Raw genomic sequence first — 16190 nt, forward strand, 5'->3', positions numbered from 1 at the left:
TGGGCTTGTGAATTCAGGTGGTTACAGCTGCTGTACAGTACTTAAGAATACACTTGCAAATAGCTTTCCAAACAACTATCGAAACGTATTTATTGTGAAGTACTATGTTTAAATGTGTATAACTATACCCCAATGCAATTTCTCCTAGTTAACTTATGTCTGAGCAAAACCCGTGTCCATCCTCCACTTATGTCTGTTGGAGCGATGAAGAGACTCGGGTGTTAATATCCATAAGGGAAGAGGATATGATGAGGCAGCTTGATACAATGCACAACACGAACATTGTTTAACTCACTCTAAAAATAATATGTGGTGTGGAATTTTCATGATTTATTTCTTGGGAATCAACAATACTACTCAATATTCCAATTCTTTATTAAGCAGAAGCAGTCAAGTACAGCGCTAATGAGGATGTTATATTTGGTATAAAGAGATAGGCCTACAAAATAAGATGATGAAACAAAAATGTGATACAAAATAAGTATACCGTCAGGTTCAGGTTACAATAATAAAGATAGCAGAGCATCTCTAATAGCTTCATGTCGCTGCACTCAGACACTCAATCCAATGTTGCCATGGCCAAGATTGAAGTACGGTGTGCCGAAAGGCTCAAGACACAGAAATGCGATTTAAGGCATGTTTTAAAAAAAAAAAAAAGAAAAAAAGAAAAATCTCCAAAAAAAGTAACAAGTTAATCGCATAAGTTAACTGCGATAGACAGCCCTATATATAATGATGTTTTTTAATTTCAGTTTGTACGGTAACCGAACCGAAAAGTAGCCAAGCGAAGCCTTTTAATGTACGTTGTTGTATTATTTCAGCCATTTAACATGCACACATTTGGCGTGCTTGTCAGAAAATGAAAATACTGTATTGGATTTGAAAATGTCGGCTATGCGTACAAATGATACTCACAACAAAACCCGCAACCGATCTATTACCATATGGTAACAGCGACGCTAAACTGTTAACTGATTTATACTTATCCTAATAATGAACACTATTAAAACAATAATCATAATAAAAATAATCCTTCTCCAAGCATTGTCACTTGTGTAGCCTCTCCCAAGTCTGCGTTAATCTTACTGCTGACAACGAATCCTGTTAAGATTGTGAATGGCATTTCTGTCCTGAACACACAGTATCCCAAAATCAAAAAGTTTGACAATTCGATCCCGTTGTTCAGCTTCCATGCGCCGTATCTGGGTATCCATTGGCGCCTTTTTTGTCGCTGCAGACAAATGCATGCTATCTAGTGAACTATTACTGCGAGACTGCATATGATGTAAACTAAGTGTTGAATTCCCAACAAAAAAAGCTGTTTTATCTACAAGTCTGGGAAAATGACATTTGTTTCACTGTCATCATGAAGCGTTTCTTTCACCCCACTCTAAATTATTCGTCAGTGTTTTTTCTTTTTTTGTTGTCGTTTATTTTTCAACGCTTTACTTTTGGTTGCTCAGTTGTAAAAAAAAGAAATAAATAAACAAATTGTCATGTCGAAGGAACGAGTCTTACCAACAGCACTTCAGTACTACATAGTCTCAGATTCTGACTGTACAAATATGATGTGTGGCGGGAAAGTTTGGGCAAGTTCAATTATCGGTTCAGCTTTTTGTAACACTGGCTCGTTTCCTGGGTTCATGAAACAGAAGCCATGTGCACTATACTATATACATTATACAGTTAAAAAATGTTACCGGCCTAGTTGGGCCTGTGGTGCTTCCTAACTGCCGGCCAAACTGATCTCTACCGGCCACCGAACCATGGTTAATGTCGAACCCTGTTTGTGCTCCTTAACATGTATGTATTCTGTGAGCTTATGAGACATTGTACTGACTGGGATCTGAGCTGATGAAGTCTATACTATATTTTGGATAGCTGTCCAATTCTTATTTACCTTTGCCTAGTAAAACTGTATTTTATGGTGTGGCTGTAGGGGTGCTTTTCTTTTATTTGCATAAGTATTCTTTGCTAAATGGTAATCTTAAATTCCTTTGTCTACACAGGAGAAATTGCTTTCAGAGATGGATGTGCTCCGTGATGCTTGTGATAACATGACACTGGAAAATGAAGGATTAAGAAATGAAAAAAAAGAATTGCAATTTAAACTTAAGGAGAAGAATGAAATTGAGGAATTTGAGGCCCTGGAGAAAGAAATTAGGCGTGAACATGAGGTAAATATATATAGGATAATAGATGGGCGTCAATGAGTTACAGGAAAATAATTCCATCTAATTTTATGCAACGTGTTACACTAACTTGTTTGTTCATTAATATGTATGCTCCCACCCTGCCTTTACACTGCATTTGTATACGCTGTACAAATTTGAAGAAATTAACTAAGAAGTAATAACAGAATAAGGGATATCAACCAAGATTAAAACACACACACACAGGGTTTGTTTTATTAAACGGTGACATTAGTTAGCTATGTATGTAAGTTATAGTTTGACGGTGCAGTGTGTGTGTGTGTATAATATAAAGCACATGTTTCACTAGTTTAAACAGGAGAAGTACGCAAGGTAGTTATAATCTATTATAAATTAATGCAATACAAGATTTGTATTTTGTCTTATTCGTACTGATTAAACAAGGGTGTCGTTACTTGGATGATGGTACTGTTACATTTTTAGCATTGTGGTCAGTGAGAGATATCTTCTTTCCAGAACCTTTTCAATTAAAATATAATGTGGTATTTTGCTGTACTAATATAACAAACTATGGCCGACTATTACTTTATTTAAATGATCATGTTATGCACAAATGTAAGAATTGGCTTTCTGTGGTGATGTACTTTATTCTTTCAAATAGCATATATCTATAATTGTTTGCGTGATTTATTTTAATTGCAATTATATATCCTGCCCACTATTACAGTTTTGTTACAGGATTCATTAGTTTATCTCTAATCACAGTTTTACGTATAGAGTGCCTCTCTTCTCAGGCTACGTCCCAACTTCTGGGCCGCTTTGGTTTTCAGATAACGTCTAAAATTCTGGGCTGCTCTGCTGTTCACAAAAACTGGATTGAATTCGGATGTTCTGCTCTTACAGATGACAGCCCAGTTTCTAGGTCATGCTCAGTTTACCATAGAAATGTACACCAGTACTGAATCGTGAATTCATTTAAGAGTAACCTATAGTACATGAATCAAAGTTGACTCTCCCCAGAATTATTATTATTTTATTTTTTTTAAGAAGGAATGTAAATCAAATGTAAATGTGTTTTTTTTTTGTTTTTTTTTTTTTGTTTTTTTAAACGAAGAAACTACATTGCATTATATAGGTCATACAGGTTGATACAATTAACTTGTGTCATTCTGTCACTCTTGCAGTTAACTCTTTCAGGCCAGTGTAAATGTTTCCAAGTGGGAAGGACTATACAGTTAATGGTTGAGGGGCACATTTTTACACATTACTTGTACTTCGCACAACAATGTCTGTAATCTCTCACTAGATGTAATAATTTGTATTTTACAATGTATTTGCGTAGTCCAGCTGTTTAAAAATACCTAGAAACTGGGCTGTCATCTGTAAGAACAGAACATCCCAAAAACTGGGCTGAAATCGGAACAGCAGAGCGGCCCAGAATTTGGGACGTTACCTGAAAACCAAAATGGCCCAGAAGTTGGGATGTAGCCTGAGAACAGGGGCACTCTATATGTAAAACTGTGATTACATTAGAGATAAACTAATGAATCCTGTAACAAAACTGATAGTGGGCAGGATATATATTTGCAATTTAAAATAAATCACAAACTATTATAGATATATGCTATTTGAAAGAAAAAAGTACATCACCACAGAAAGCCAATTATTACCTTCATGCATAACATGATAATTTATATCAAGTAATAGTCGGCTATAGTTTGTAGTACATCAAAATACCACATTATATTTTAATTGAAAGGTCCTGGAAAGATCACTCTCTCACCGATAACAATGTTAAAAACGCCGCCAAGCTTTTCCACTTGCTCCGACATATATATATATATATATATATATATATAAATAAAGAAAAAAGAAAAGGATATTTCAGGTACTTAAAAAGGTAGAATATTGATTACAAATCAATTATAAGGACGTTTCGGACTACAAGTCCTTCATCGGCTGAATACAAAAAAACAGTGCTTTAAGAAGTTGATAAAAAACAAACAAGTAGTCTTTTAAACAAAATTCCAGAATGATGATGATGATGATGATGATGATGATGATGATAACCTCAGAATAGAATGTTCATTCCAAATGGCTCCAAAGTGCCTAGTTTGTTTCCTGACAGCATTAGTTCCATAGCATTGAACCATTTCTAAACAAATATCTTTATTAGACATTACCATCACGGTTTCTAATTGTACCATCAATACTACAATCTTCTACAAAGAAACAGACTCTCATTTATATCTAAGACATGACTCCTCACATCCCAAAGCTTGTCGCAACTCCATTCCATACTCCCAATTACTAAGACTGAGACGCATCTGCAGTGATGATAGTGATTTTTTTTAATAAAACAAATGACGTGTGCATTTTTCAAAAACTGTGGTTTTCCAGACACTATACTTAGAGAAGCTCAGTTAAGAGTATTGACAATAAACAGAAAGGATGCCTTGTACAAAACCAAAACACAGAATACCAACAATCGTATTCCCCTTGTTCATACATATCATCCTATGACCAAAAAAGTACAACACATCATACAAAGAAATTTTAGCATTCTTCAAGATGGTCCTTCTACAGCTCCTATTTTCAATAAGCCTCCTCTAATGTCTTACAGAAGAGACAAAAATCTAAGAGGGCATCTGGTCAACAGTAACATTCGACCCAATCTTAAGGGTACGTTTCCATGCAATAGGTAACGCTGTGCAACTTGTAAATACATTCACAGCAACACAGTAGTTAAGGGAGCAAAATCCTCATTTACTATCCATGATACTTTTACTTGCATTAGTAAAGGAATAGTATATTGCATTGGCTGCATCAAATGTAACAAGCTATATATTGGAGAAACAAAACGATGCTTGGCTGATCGCTTCATGGAACATCTGAGAAGTATACGAATTAACACCTCTACCTTTCCTGTCACCAGACATTTTAACAGAAATGACCACACTATAGAAGACACCACAATTTGTGGGATGGTTCAATGCTATGGAACTAATGCTGTCAGGAAACAAAAGGAATGTGAACTTATTTTCAAACTAGAAACTTTGGAGCCATTTGGAATGAACATTCTATTCTGAGATCATCATCATCATCATCATCATCATTCTGGAATTTTGTTTAAAAGACTACTTGTTTGTTTTTTATCAACTTCTTAAAGCACTGTTTTTTTGTATTCAGCCGATGAAGGACTTGTAGTCCGAAACGTCCTGATAATTGATTTGTAATCAATTATTCTACCTTTTTAAGTACCTGAAATATCCTTTTCTTGTTTTCTTTTTTCTTATTGATCATTTTGGTACACAGCAGTTTCTTTTTCTCAAACTTTATATATATATACAGTATATAATTACAATTATTGGGATATAAAGGTAAACTAAATGTATTGTTGAAACCTATTGCTTGGATAATGCTGCTATTTCATGCCCATATCAAATAGGTCTTTTAAAGGTATGGTTTTTCAGTTTAAGTCTAACTCCAGACATAATCAACCCTGTCCTTTTGCTGTTGAACCGAGCGCTTTTAATCTGTGGCTGCTTCCTAACTTCTCCTGTGCTTTTTGCCTGTTTAATTGCCCCTGCAGGCTGACCTAATGCATGAAATCACCAGCTTAAAGAAAGGCGCTGAAAACGCTGAAGCATGCATCCAAGACCTGAAGGTGAGGTTGGGCTGTTGACTTTAAATCTGCTGCACAGAGAATTGATATATATATATTCTTAAGACACTTAAGCAATTACATTAACTGGTATTGAGTTTCAGTTACTGACCATTTATACCCCTTGCATTTGAAATGGTCAAACTTGTATTATAGATCACCTGCAGTGAACTCTCATGAATTCCTATGTGTTTGCTGTATCACTCCCTATAATTAACTTTCGGTAGAGTTTCCAGTAGGGTTGGGACGATTTATGATAACTCGGTAATATTGTATTGAATAGAAGTCGCGATAAAAAAATTTGCATTATAAAAAGAATTACCGAGTTATCAGAAATGTACAATACTGTATTCATTATGACAATTTCTTATGATATTTTTTGTTTAATTATTCCACAAGTAATTCCAAGTATTCCATCTGTTCTAGTAATATTTAATTAGTACGTCTTGTAGTGTATTTGCCCCAATTCCTGCCAAATTGTCAGCATTCTGTTGCTATGCTATTCTATGTTGACTTATTTGTTAGTGTGCAGTATATGTAAGGTACTGTATGGTATCATAGCTTGTTAATGCAGCAAAATGAACTATTTTGTTTTGTGTACTATTAAGTAGTTAGGTAAAAGTGTGCTAAATTCCTTTAGTGTCAACCTAAAGTATTTTATTCCGAAATCTACAGTAAAGTGTATAGAGAAGGTATGATTTATTTTGTGTGTTACTGTTATTTACAGTAGCCTATAGGCTAAAGTGAAACCATGCGCATTTATTAGATTTTTTTACTATTTGTATACATAGTGTTCTGCATTCAAGTTTATTCTGAATTTTACAGAAAAATTACAGAATTTTTTTTTTTTTAAAACTGAATCTCAGTTTTTACTAGTTTTTTTAACCTTTTTTTTTTGTTTGTTTTGTCTACTGTTCATTATTTTCCCCGTACTATTTTCTAGGAAATACTCTATTTGGATTAAAATGCTGTTTTATTTTGACTCCAACACTGTAATAAGCAACCCTACACTGACCTAGGATACAGCAGGTACTTTTTGATGTCAGAGGATCAAAATGTTCAAACGTCGCACGTGATTGATTCTCTGTTGCTTCACAAACACATTCTTACCTGATTCTGTTGGCCAATGGTCAATCAAAGTCCAATTTATTGTGGCACATGCTGGGTGTAGTAACAAGCTTGATCAAAAACTAAACTGAAATACATGAAAATGTAATATTTTGAGTGGATGAGGAATGGGGTGAGAACGTAAATCAGTTTAACAATATTCAAAAGCCAAATAGCAGAAGTGGGCCAGATAAGGCAGAGGATGCATTGCGTTGCAAATACTGCTGCATTGAGGTACATGTTTGCGCTGACAGAATAAAAGAACATATTAAACTAAAACATGAAAGTGAACTGAGAGACATGCAATCCATTTCTGTGGTTTCTACACACGCTTTTATTAAAGACGGCGCAGAATATTAATGAGTTTGTCAGAGCTCTGCTTTGCAGTGGGGTGTGGGGACTTCATGCGACCAGTATCTATCACATCAGCTAAAACGCTGCCAAACGCTGACACTTGTAAATATTTTGTTTTGTGCTGATGTCACGGTCATACCTTCAGCAGATACTAGCCCGTCAGCACAGCGATTGCCCAAACGTTCGCAAAGTACCAGCTGACTTGGGGAAAATGTGGCCTCGACTTGCACAGATTCTGCTTCATCATACATAGCAAAATTTTCCAGGGACACTAAAGTTAATCAGAAACCAGAACTGCTACACATTATATTCCACAAGTAAAGTGTGTATACTGAGAATTTTATTTACCGATGTTTCAATTAAAAATACATTTTTACCTTTTTTTTTTTTTTTTTTTTTTTTTTTAAAGTCTCCATTTTAATATCTGTTAAACTCCCAGGAAAATTAAGATAAAAACTGAAAATGCGGAACGATATGTATACCTGTACAGTCATTCTTAATGTAATGTGTGTAAAGAACACATTACAGAAATTGTATTTTAGCGAAAAGGGTAATATATTTTAATTAAGTGGTATAAATGTGCATGCATTTTTTTTTTTTTTTAAACCGGACACTTAATTATCCTAACCTGTCCTCGGTTTATTGAGGGACTACTGTATTTTATATTTGTATAACCAGCAGAATCTAAATGATCAAACACCATGATACTTGCAATTTATTTTATTTTATTTTATTAATTTTCTTTCTTTTTTTTTTAATCCTACAATTTATCATTTCAGATATTTTCAATATTGCCCCAACCCTAGTTTCCAGAATGCCTGCATCGTTTATTTATTCATTTTTTTTCAGGATGAACTTTCTCAGGGTAAACAGTTGATTGCAGACCTACAGACATCGGTAAGGCAACAAGCAGACTAGGGGTCTATTCTATTTCTCAAAACAATGGTGGATTACATGCTATTTAGACCATTTTAAATAAGGTATTTTAAATACCATGTGAACATGTGAGTTTAAGTATCATATGCACCACAGAGTCCCATTTTAAACTGTATAGAGCAATTGAATAATTATAATTTTATATGTACAGACTTTAACATTTTGTCAATTACTGTATTCCTTTGAATTTAAGATGCAGCCCACATTTCCCACCCTCAATTTGAGGAAAAAAAATAAAACCTCAAATATACATTTAGAAAGATACAATATCAGTTAGACATATGGAGGCAGTTTGCGGCTGTCTGCTATTACACAGAGTATTACAATTATGTGCTGCTTCTCAGTTCCAGTCGTGATTACTCACACCTGCTTTTCTCCAAATTTGTGAACTGTGGTATTGCTTGGCATGTCGAAAAATACGGGGGTCTGATCAGCATTTCTGAAGGCCAAGCTGGTAGTGTTTATTAGAAATGCTGAAGTTGTAAAAAACATTTCTTCTAATTCCTCGGAAAGCTAATGATGCTTTGAAAAGGGCTGCCTGTATGTCGTGGATGATTCGAGATCGGGCAGTAACATTTTGGTTCGTCTTTTCTCGGCAGTAAGTCATGTTGCGGTTTGTGTACTCGGGTAGTCGCATCTTTTGTTGCCGTTTTTTTTTTTTATTTAATACATGCATCACTATACTGTACTCTAAGAAGCCATTTTTGAGAAGAAAAAAAATGTTTAAAGTACGTCCTCAAATTCAAAGGAATACCGTATTTGAAGGTTATATATTAACCATTTGACAGGCAAAATAACAGTGTTGACACCTTGAAATCAATTATATGAAACATTGGCAGCAGTTAGTTTTTGCGGTTGTGTCTGTTCTAGGAATTCATAATTTCTTACTTTTGATTCTGGAATGTTTATTAAAGGTCGATAAAGATTTGGTGGAGCAGATTCATCAACTAAGGCATTCGCTTGGAGATGCAGAGATTGTCACTCGTGACACCAAGAAAGAATCTGCAATCCTTAGAAGTGAAAATCTAGAGATGAAGGAAAAAATGGTATAGTAGTTTTCTACTTTTTATTTTTTACATGACGGTGTGACTGGGTATGAACTCAACTGTTCTATTATGTGTCTTTGACAGGATGAAATGACAGTGAAGTATCAACAGATGGAAAAGGATGTGCTGACACTGCGCAGTCAGCTGGAGGCTGAAAAGTTACGCTATAAGAACATGCAAACTGATCTGCAGAAGGAACTGCAGCAGGCCTTTAATGAAAACACTAAACTAACTACACTTCTGGATGGCAAGGTTCCCAAAGGTATACCTTCCAGTTTTATACAGGATATGAGGCCTTAACTCACAAATCACTTAAATTAATATAGCCTCTCACTAAAAAAAATGCTGAGTAGTCTAACTGAACTGTAATAACATAGAATGTGTTTAGTGAAGTCTTTATTTTGCTTTCCAGATCTGATTGAACGTATTGAGCTAGAAAGAATGGTTGCATCTCTAAAGCAGGAATTGAAACAAACACTGGCAGATAAAACTGCTTTAAAGGAGGAGGTTGATGCTTCATCAGCACTCAAGCATCTACCTGAAAAAGTTGGCAGACTGATGAAGCAGGTGAGAAATGTGGATCCACTGTGTAAGCAGGGGTGCTTAAACGGCTTAATTGCATTCCCTGCCTCAAGATGGCTTCCCATGTACCTGCATGGACCTCTCCAGAACTACATTTCCCATCATCCTCCTGCTCACATATGTAACTGAGATAGATTTACCAGTGAGCAGGAGTATGATGGGAAATGTAGTTCTGAGAGGTCCATGCGGGTACATGGGAAGCCATCTTAAGGCAGGGAATGCAATTAAAAAGTTTTAAAAAAGTGGGCAAAATGTAAAAAAAATAAAATACACACACCTTACGTAAACAGTTGTAGCAACATATGGGAATATGTAACACAATAAAATAAAAAAGTCCTTTATGTACCCTTTAAAGATCCTTTTACAGTATGCACTGTCATATTTTACTGCTTTTGGGGGGGGAAGAAAATGTTCACCACTAAGCAGTAAACCTTAGTAGGGGGAGGCACCAAATTGGACCAGAGAATGCTTTAAGTATCAGTACATTATAGCAGATGCCTAAAATGCAATTCCATTAATGTTATTTCTTTCAACACTGCCTATTGTTAGGTCTGTGATTTGTCTAATGAGTTGTGCATTGTGACATCTGAAAGAGAAGACCTGACCTTCACAATAGCTGAAAGGGACAGTAGGATCCAGGAGTTGACTGAGGCTGCTAAGCAGGCAAGTGAGAAACTGTCAGAAACCATATCCAAGCTAAACGATGCAGAGAAGAAGGTGGTGGACTTAACCCAACAGCTCAGTGAAGTGCAGCAGTTATTGCAATCAACTCAAAACTGTGAACAAATCAAGGCTGAATCTGAGCCTAATAGCAGACAAAGAACAGCTCATAAATGAGCTACAGGAGCTGAAAATACATGTTAGTTGTTGGCTCTAATTCTTGACTACCTTTAGTATTGCTTGCATGTTTCTTGTGAGTTTTTATTCTAGGCTTATCTGAAGCTTAAAAATCACATTCTGAAAATGACATGTTATAATTATATTGGCATTTCTTTAAAACAAACCAGTAATTAAAATCTCAATATTTCTTTCAAGTTAACTACAATGTCAGATGAACTACAACAGAAACATGTGGAAGTGAGTGCCCTCCAGTCTGAGAGAGAAGCTTTGACTGAGAGCCAGATAGAGCTGGAGGGGCAGAGAACCAACATGTCCCAATTGGAGAGAATGGAGCTGGAGGCAGCAGAGCAGGGTAACAAACTGCAGCAGCTCAATAAAGAAATGGAAGCTCTTAATCAAGAAAAAGATTGCCTCCAGCAAGTTCTGGAGACTGTGCGGTCTGAGCGAGATGCATTGACTAATGTTCAACAAGATCTTGAAAAGGTTTGTTTTTAAAATCCAACATAATCCGAATATGTGCAATTGTTTGCTAAAGGATTAGTAGATAATGAAAAGGTGCATTGGTACTAGAAAAAAATGTTTCTGCTAAATATATACTTTAGAAAAATAGGCATATTATTAATTCATTTAAATTATTTATAGGAAATGTGCACCCATCATGACCCTTAACAGTGGTGAAACGTTTTTTTTTTTTTTTTAGGCTATGACTGATCTATGCAACACTCGGGAAGAGTTGAACCAGACTCAGCAATTGGTTGGTGGCCTGAAGAATCAGATTGAAGAAAAAGAAGCTCAGTTGGCCAGCATGGAAGAAAGACTGGTAGAGATAAAATTGTCAGAATGTGTGGAGGTATGAAAACAAAACTTTACCCATACTTGTGTGCAGTAAGCCTCAATATTTAAACAGAGATTGTTGTTGTTTTTGTTGTTTTAAAATAGCGTTTGTAAAATAAGCTATTTAGAACATGTTGCATATAAATAAAAACAATTCTACTAGTCTTTTTGATAAACAGGTGAGCTTGAAAATGTAAAGTCTGAGACAAGCTGACATTTTATCTTGTATTCTTAGGTTTCTGTAGATACTTCAGACTATAGCAACCTATTTGCTGAGAAAGAGGAGCTGCTGCAAAGCCAGGACAGGTTTGCTGTGGAGGTACAGCGTCTGCAGAAGGAATTGAGCAGCAGTACATCTCGACTGGAAGGCATGGAGAGGGATGCTGTGGAGCAGACATGCAGACTGCAGCATCTACAGGAGGAGATGGCAGAAACAACACAAGCAAGAGATGAGCTGCTTCAAAAACTGGAGGTCTTGCAGGTGAACACTGAAACGGTGAGTGTGTTGATTCAGTTTAAGTCCTGATTTGCTGACTTTAAGTTTGAAATGTGTACTTTTTTTTTTTATTAAGTTTTTTATAAATTATCCACGATGGACTAATTAGACGTGCCAGTAAGTATGTAGTTTTTACGTGGAGATGGTTTTGTGTGCACTTTGGGTCACCATTGGCGTATGGGCTGTACTTTGGGGCTTTGTTTAGTGTAATTTGAATACAATTAAATTAAATGCAGGGGTGTGCAATTCGTATCTCCCGACACCTGGGACAACAAAATTTGTTTTGCCCGTAGGATAAGGTGTTTTATTTTTTTATTTTTCCTTATATTCGTTCTGTTGCTAGAAAGACACTCCGGGGATATATGTAGAGAGTCACGCAAGTTTCTGAAAACTGAATTCTAGAACATACACAAACATTTTGAAAAGTATTTATGTCCCACCCCTATTACTTCTGATTGGCTAGCTGTGGAAGAAGCTGATCTTATGTTGGTTACAAAGAAACCCAGAAATGACTTCCTGAGAGTGAGCGCCTCTGTCAAGACACAGGCTAATCTTTTAACACTAGAACGACCACATTTTTATAGACATACCTAGAACAAACAGGATCGGTCAATTTGGCCGGCGTATAAAAAAACAACATAAATATTATAATGAAAGGACAAACAGTTGAATGTAAGTCGTAGTTTTATTCAGGATCGTCATTTAAAGCATCTACACAACCGAAGCATTGTAAATAAAACAGACATTTGAACAGAAATGTGTTTTATATACAGACATATTACATAACGCACATCCTCAAAAAATGGTAAAAAATTAAATAAACAAATATTTGAAAATACATTTGTATCTATACAGTTTATATAATGTGCATACAAAACTGTACAACTGAAACGATGTAAATAAGTATCAACATTTTTTATTTTTAAATAAATGGGTTTGTATTGCCTACATAACGCAACCAAAGCTATGCGTTTTTATATACAGACATACTATAATCAAAATGACATGAATAAATAAACATTTGAACAGAATGGGCTTCATTTACAATCGTTTACAAAGTCTAAGTGCTGGCTCAAATCACACAGATACTGAGCTTTTCAAAATATGCAGTGCACTTACTGTATTGTCTGTCTTTGCTGCATCAGAATCTTGTTAAATTTGCAGTAATTCCAAACACTCGTTTCTGTCCTGCTTCTTCAGTGATCCATTTGCAATGTGTATTGGGGCAACATGTGTGACTTATAGTAACCAATGCAGACAGACAGCCTGGCGCTGTGAGCTGTCAAGGCTGATTGATGGGCTATCAGAGGCTCTTTGAAACAACAGAAATGTCAACAGACCACTCACTTGAGGAATGCAGACTGATATAATCAAACTTCAGTACGGCTGCAAGTCCCGACTGATAAACGCAAATAATATTGCAACATTTAATTGTTATAATATGTATCGGTCAATCTGACCGCTCCTGTTCGGAATAGGTATGACAGTATTTTATCTCGCTAATTTTTGCAGCTACACGATTCTTTCTTTGTCAGGTGAATTAGTGCATATATATAGGAAAGTCAGGAAAGCACAGCTCCTTATCTTAAACACACGCACAGCAATTTAAATTTAAATTCCAAAAACAGTCATTTTACGCCTTGGTCATTCTAGTGTTAAACTTAAGGTATTATTTATGTTTTTTGGAAATAAACAAATAAGTTATACTGCTGTCTTAATACATGAACCTGACATATAAATGCAGCAATCTAGTAAAGTTACAAAAAAATAAATAATACACGATTGTCGCAAAGGTATTAGTGGATTAGAAAAAAACGTGTTGTGTAATTTATAACACTTCGTGGTCAAGCATGTACTTGTTGGGAATATGTTTTAAAAAAAAAAAATAAAATAAGTTTACTGTTTAGAAGCATTTCAAGACAAACTTTCCCTGGCAAAATGTTTGTTTTTTTTCTTTCAATTTTAGTGTTGCTACCTAGTTTGCTATTTACCATATATGTACATATCTTTTTAGATTTAAATGCTATATTTAAAAAAAAGTTACTAGAAATTAAATGCTTAAGTATATTACTATTAAGTAAAATAAATATATAATAGAAATCAACAAAATAAAAAACATATTTTGTGTCTGCAGAATTTGATGGCACCTACTGTAAATATTGCATGCATTTTGGTAGAAAAACTGTAAAAAATCAGAAACGTGACAGGTTATACAGATCCTTTTATAAATCTGGGGTTTAGCAGTTACAAAAAGAACGTCAAGAAAAATCAGAATTGCACAAATCAGCAGTAATAGTTGGCAATGATTTCATATATGTGATTCAACAAACTAAAACACCTGTACATCAGAAGTTGAATTCAGCTTAGAGAGACAGCAGGCAGAAGCTATTTTGTATTTGAATAACTCACAAGTATTGCTTGTTATAGTTGTACTCTTAGTATGTTACTTTAAATTTACTAGCAAATGTGTTCCAAACTGCACTGAAAAAACATTTCCTTAAAGTATGTTATAAACTTGTTGACGTGAGGTTGGGTCACAGGGAACCTTTTGTGTATCATGATGAATTTAGTGAACCCGTCAAGCTACAAGATCTGCCTCTGTTGATCAGTAATTGATTGATTGTTCACTGTTCAATAAAACCAAAATCCTGCAAGTTATATTTGTGTGTGTTTTGTACGACGGGGAGGGGGCACGTATTTAAGAAGGACAAGTAGATTTTTCTAGCATTTTGTTTAACACGTTTTTTTCAGAAATTGCACACCCCTGAAATGGTAGAATTAAATGTTTTGTTTTGACATAATGCAGCTGGGGGTTAAACAGACTATTTTTAGTGACTTTTTTACTCTTAACTATCTAGGCAGCACTAACTCAAGAACTAAGACTTGCTAAAGAAGAGCTCAAACGGCATCAACAGCTGGTCATGCACTTGGAGAACCAACTTGTACAGAAAGATCAGGATTTAACAACCGATAAAAAAAATATGGGAGAGACTCCTGAAGAACTGCAAAAGGAGGTAATGTAATGTGTTTTTGTGGGGGAGGGGGGTCGTAATGGGTACCATATCTAGTCTTAGAATTTTAAATGTAATAGTTTCACTGTTTGCAACAGGATATTCAGTTTTCTGAAGAACTTGGCCAGCAAATGGAGCTGATCAGTGACCTGAAGAAACAGATTGCGGAGAAGGAAACTGTACAAAACATTAGGGACACCTTCCTAATATTGAGTTGCACCCCCTTTTGCCCTCAGAACAGCCTCAATTCGTCTGGACATGGACTCTACAAGGTGTCGAAAGCGTTCCACAGGGATGCTGGCCCATGTTGACTCCAATGCTTCCCACAGTTGTCAGGTTGGCTGGTAGTGGATCTCTGCTCCGAATAGCTCGTTCCATCTCATCCCACAGATGCTCAATTGGATTGAGATCTGGTGACTGGGCAGGCCACTGCAGTAAGCTGAATTCACTGTCATGTTCATGGAACCATTCCTGGACAATCCTAGCCTTGTGGCATGGGGCATTATCCTGCTAAAAAAATCCATTAGCAGATGGATACACTGCTGCCATTAAGGGATGCACTTGATTGGCAATGATGTTCAGATATCCTGTGGCATTCAAACGTTGCTCCACTTTTATCATGTGTGCCATGAAAACATACCCCACACCATCACACCACCACCACCAGCCTGCAATGTTGACATGCGGCATGATGGATGCATGTACTGTACTCGTGGTTTTCTCCATACCCTAGTCCTCCCATCAGCGTGAAACAGCAGGAACCGGGATTCATCAGACCAGCCAATGTTTTTCCAATCCTCCAGTGTCGAGTGTTTTCGTTCCTTAGCCCACTACAACTGAAGTTTCTTGTGTTTTGCTGAAAGAAGTGGAACTCTGTTAGGTCGTCGGCTGCCATACCCCATTTGTGTCAAGGTACGACGAGTTGTGCATTCTTTTCTGGGTCTTTCGGCACCAATGTTGTACTGGACTGTCAGTTGACTAACTGTTGCTCTGCACAATTCGTGTCAGCCTCCTTTGGCCTCTTTCATCAATGAGTCATTTTCGACCACTGGCCTGCCGTTGGCTGGATGTCCTTTGGGTGGTGGACCATCCTTGATACACACGGGAAACTGTTGAGCATGAAAAACCCAGCAGTGTTGCAGTTCTTGACACACTCAAACCGGCGCG

At 36.1% G+C, this 16190-nt stretch overlaps 1 protein-coding gene across 5 annotated transcripts in view; it reads left to right on the forward strand.

Moving 5' to 3' along the window:
• LOC117421008 (centromere-associated protein E) overlaps positions 1-16190 on the forward strand; it is a 76364-nt gene that overhangs the window by 24460 nt on the left and 35714 nt on the right. For all 5 annotated transcript variants that reach the window (XM_059029649.1, XM_059029643.1, XM_059029650.1 and 2 more), the window contains exons 18-28: positions 2010-2177; positions 5746-5820; positions 8128-8175; positions 9129-9260; positions 9345-9522; positions 9673-9827; positions 10392-10505; positions 10878-11165; positions 11383-11532; positions 11752-12012; positions 14871-15026. In XM_059029649.1, the coding sequence (XP_058885632.1) occupies positions 2010-2177; positions 5746-5820; positions 8128-8175; positions 9129-9260; positions 9345-9522; positions 9673-9827; positions 10392-10505; positions 10878-11165; positions 11383-11532; positions 11752-12012; positions 14871-15026 (1725 nt within the window). The remainder of the gene's footprint in view (positions 1-2009; positions 2178-5745; positions 5821-8127; positions 8176-9128; positions 9261-9344; positions 9523-9672; positions 9828-10391; positions 10506-10877; positions 11166-11382; positions 11533-11751; positions 12013-14870; positions 15027-16190) is intronic.

This window comes from Acipenser ruthenus, chromosome 1 (assembly GCF_902713425.1).
Source record: "Acipenser ruthenus chromosome 1, fAciRut3.2 maternal haplotype, whole genome shotgun sequence".
Classification (NCBI taxonomy): Eukaryota; Metazoa; Chordata; class Actinopteri; order Acipenseriformes; family Acipenseridae; genus Acipenser; species Acipenser ruthenus.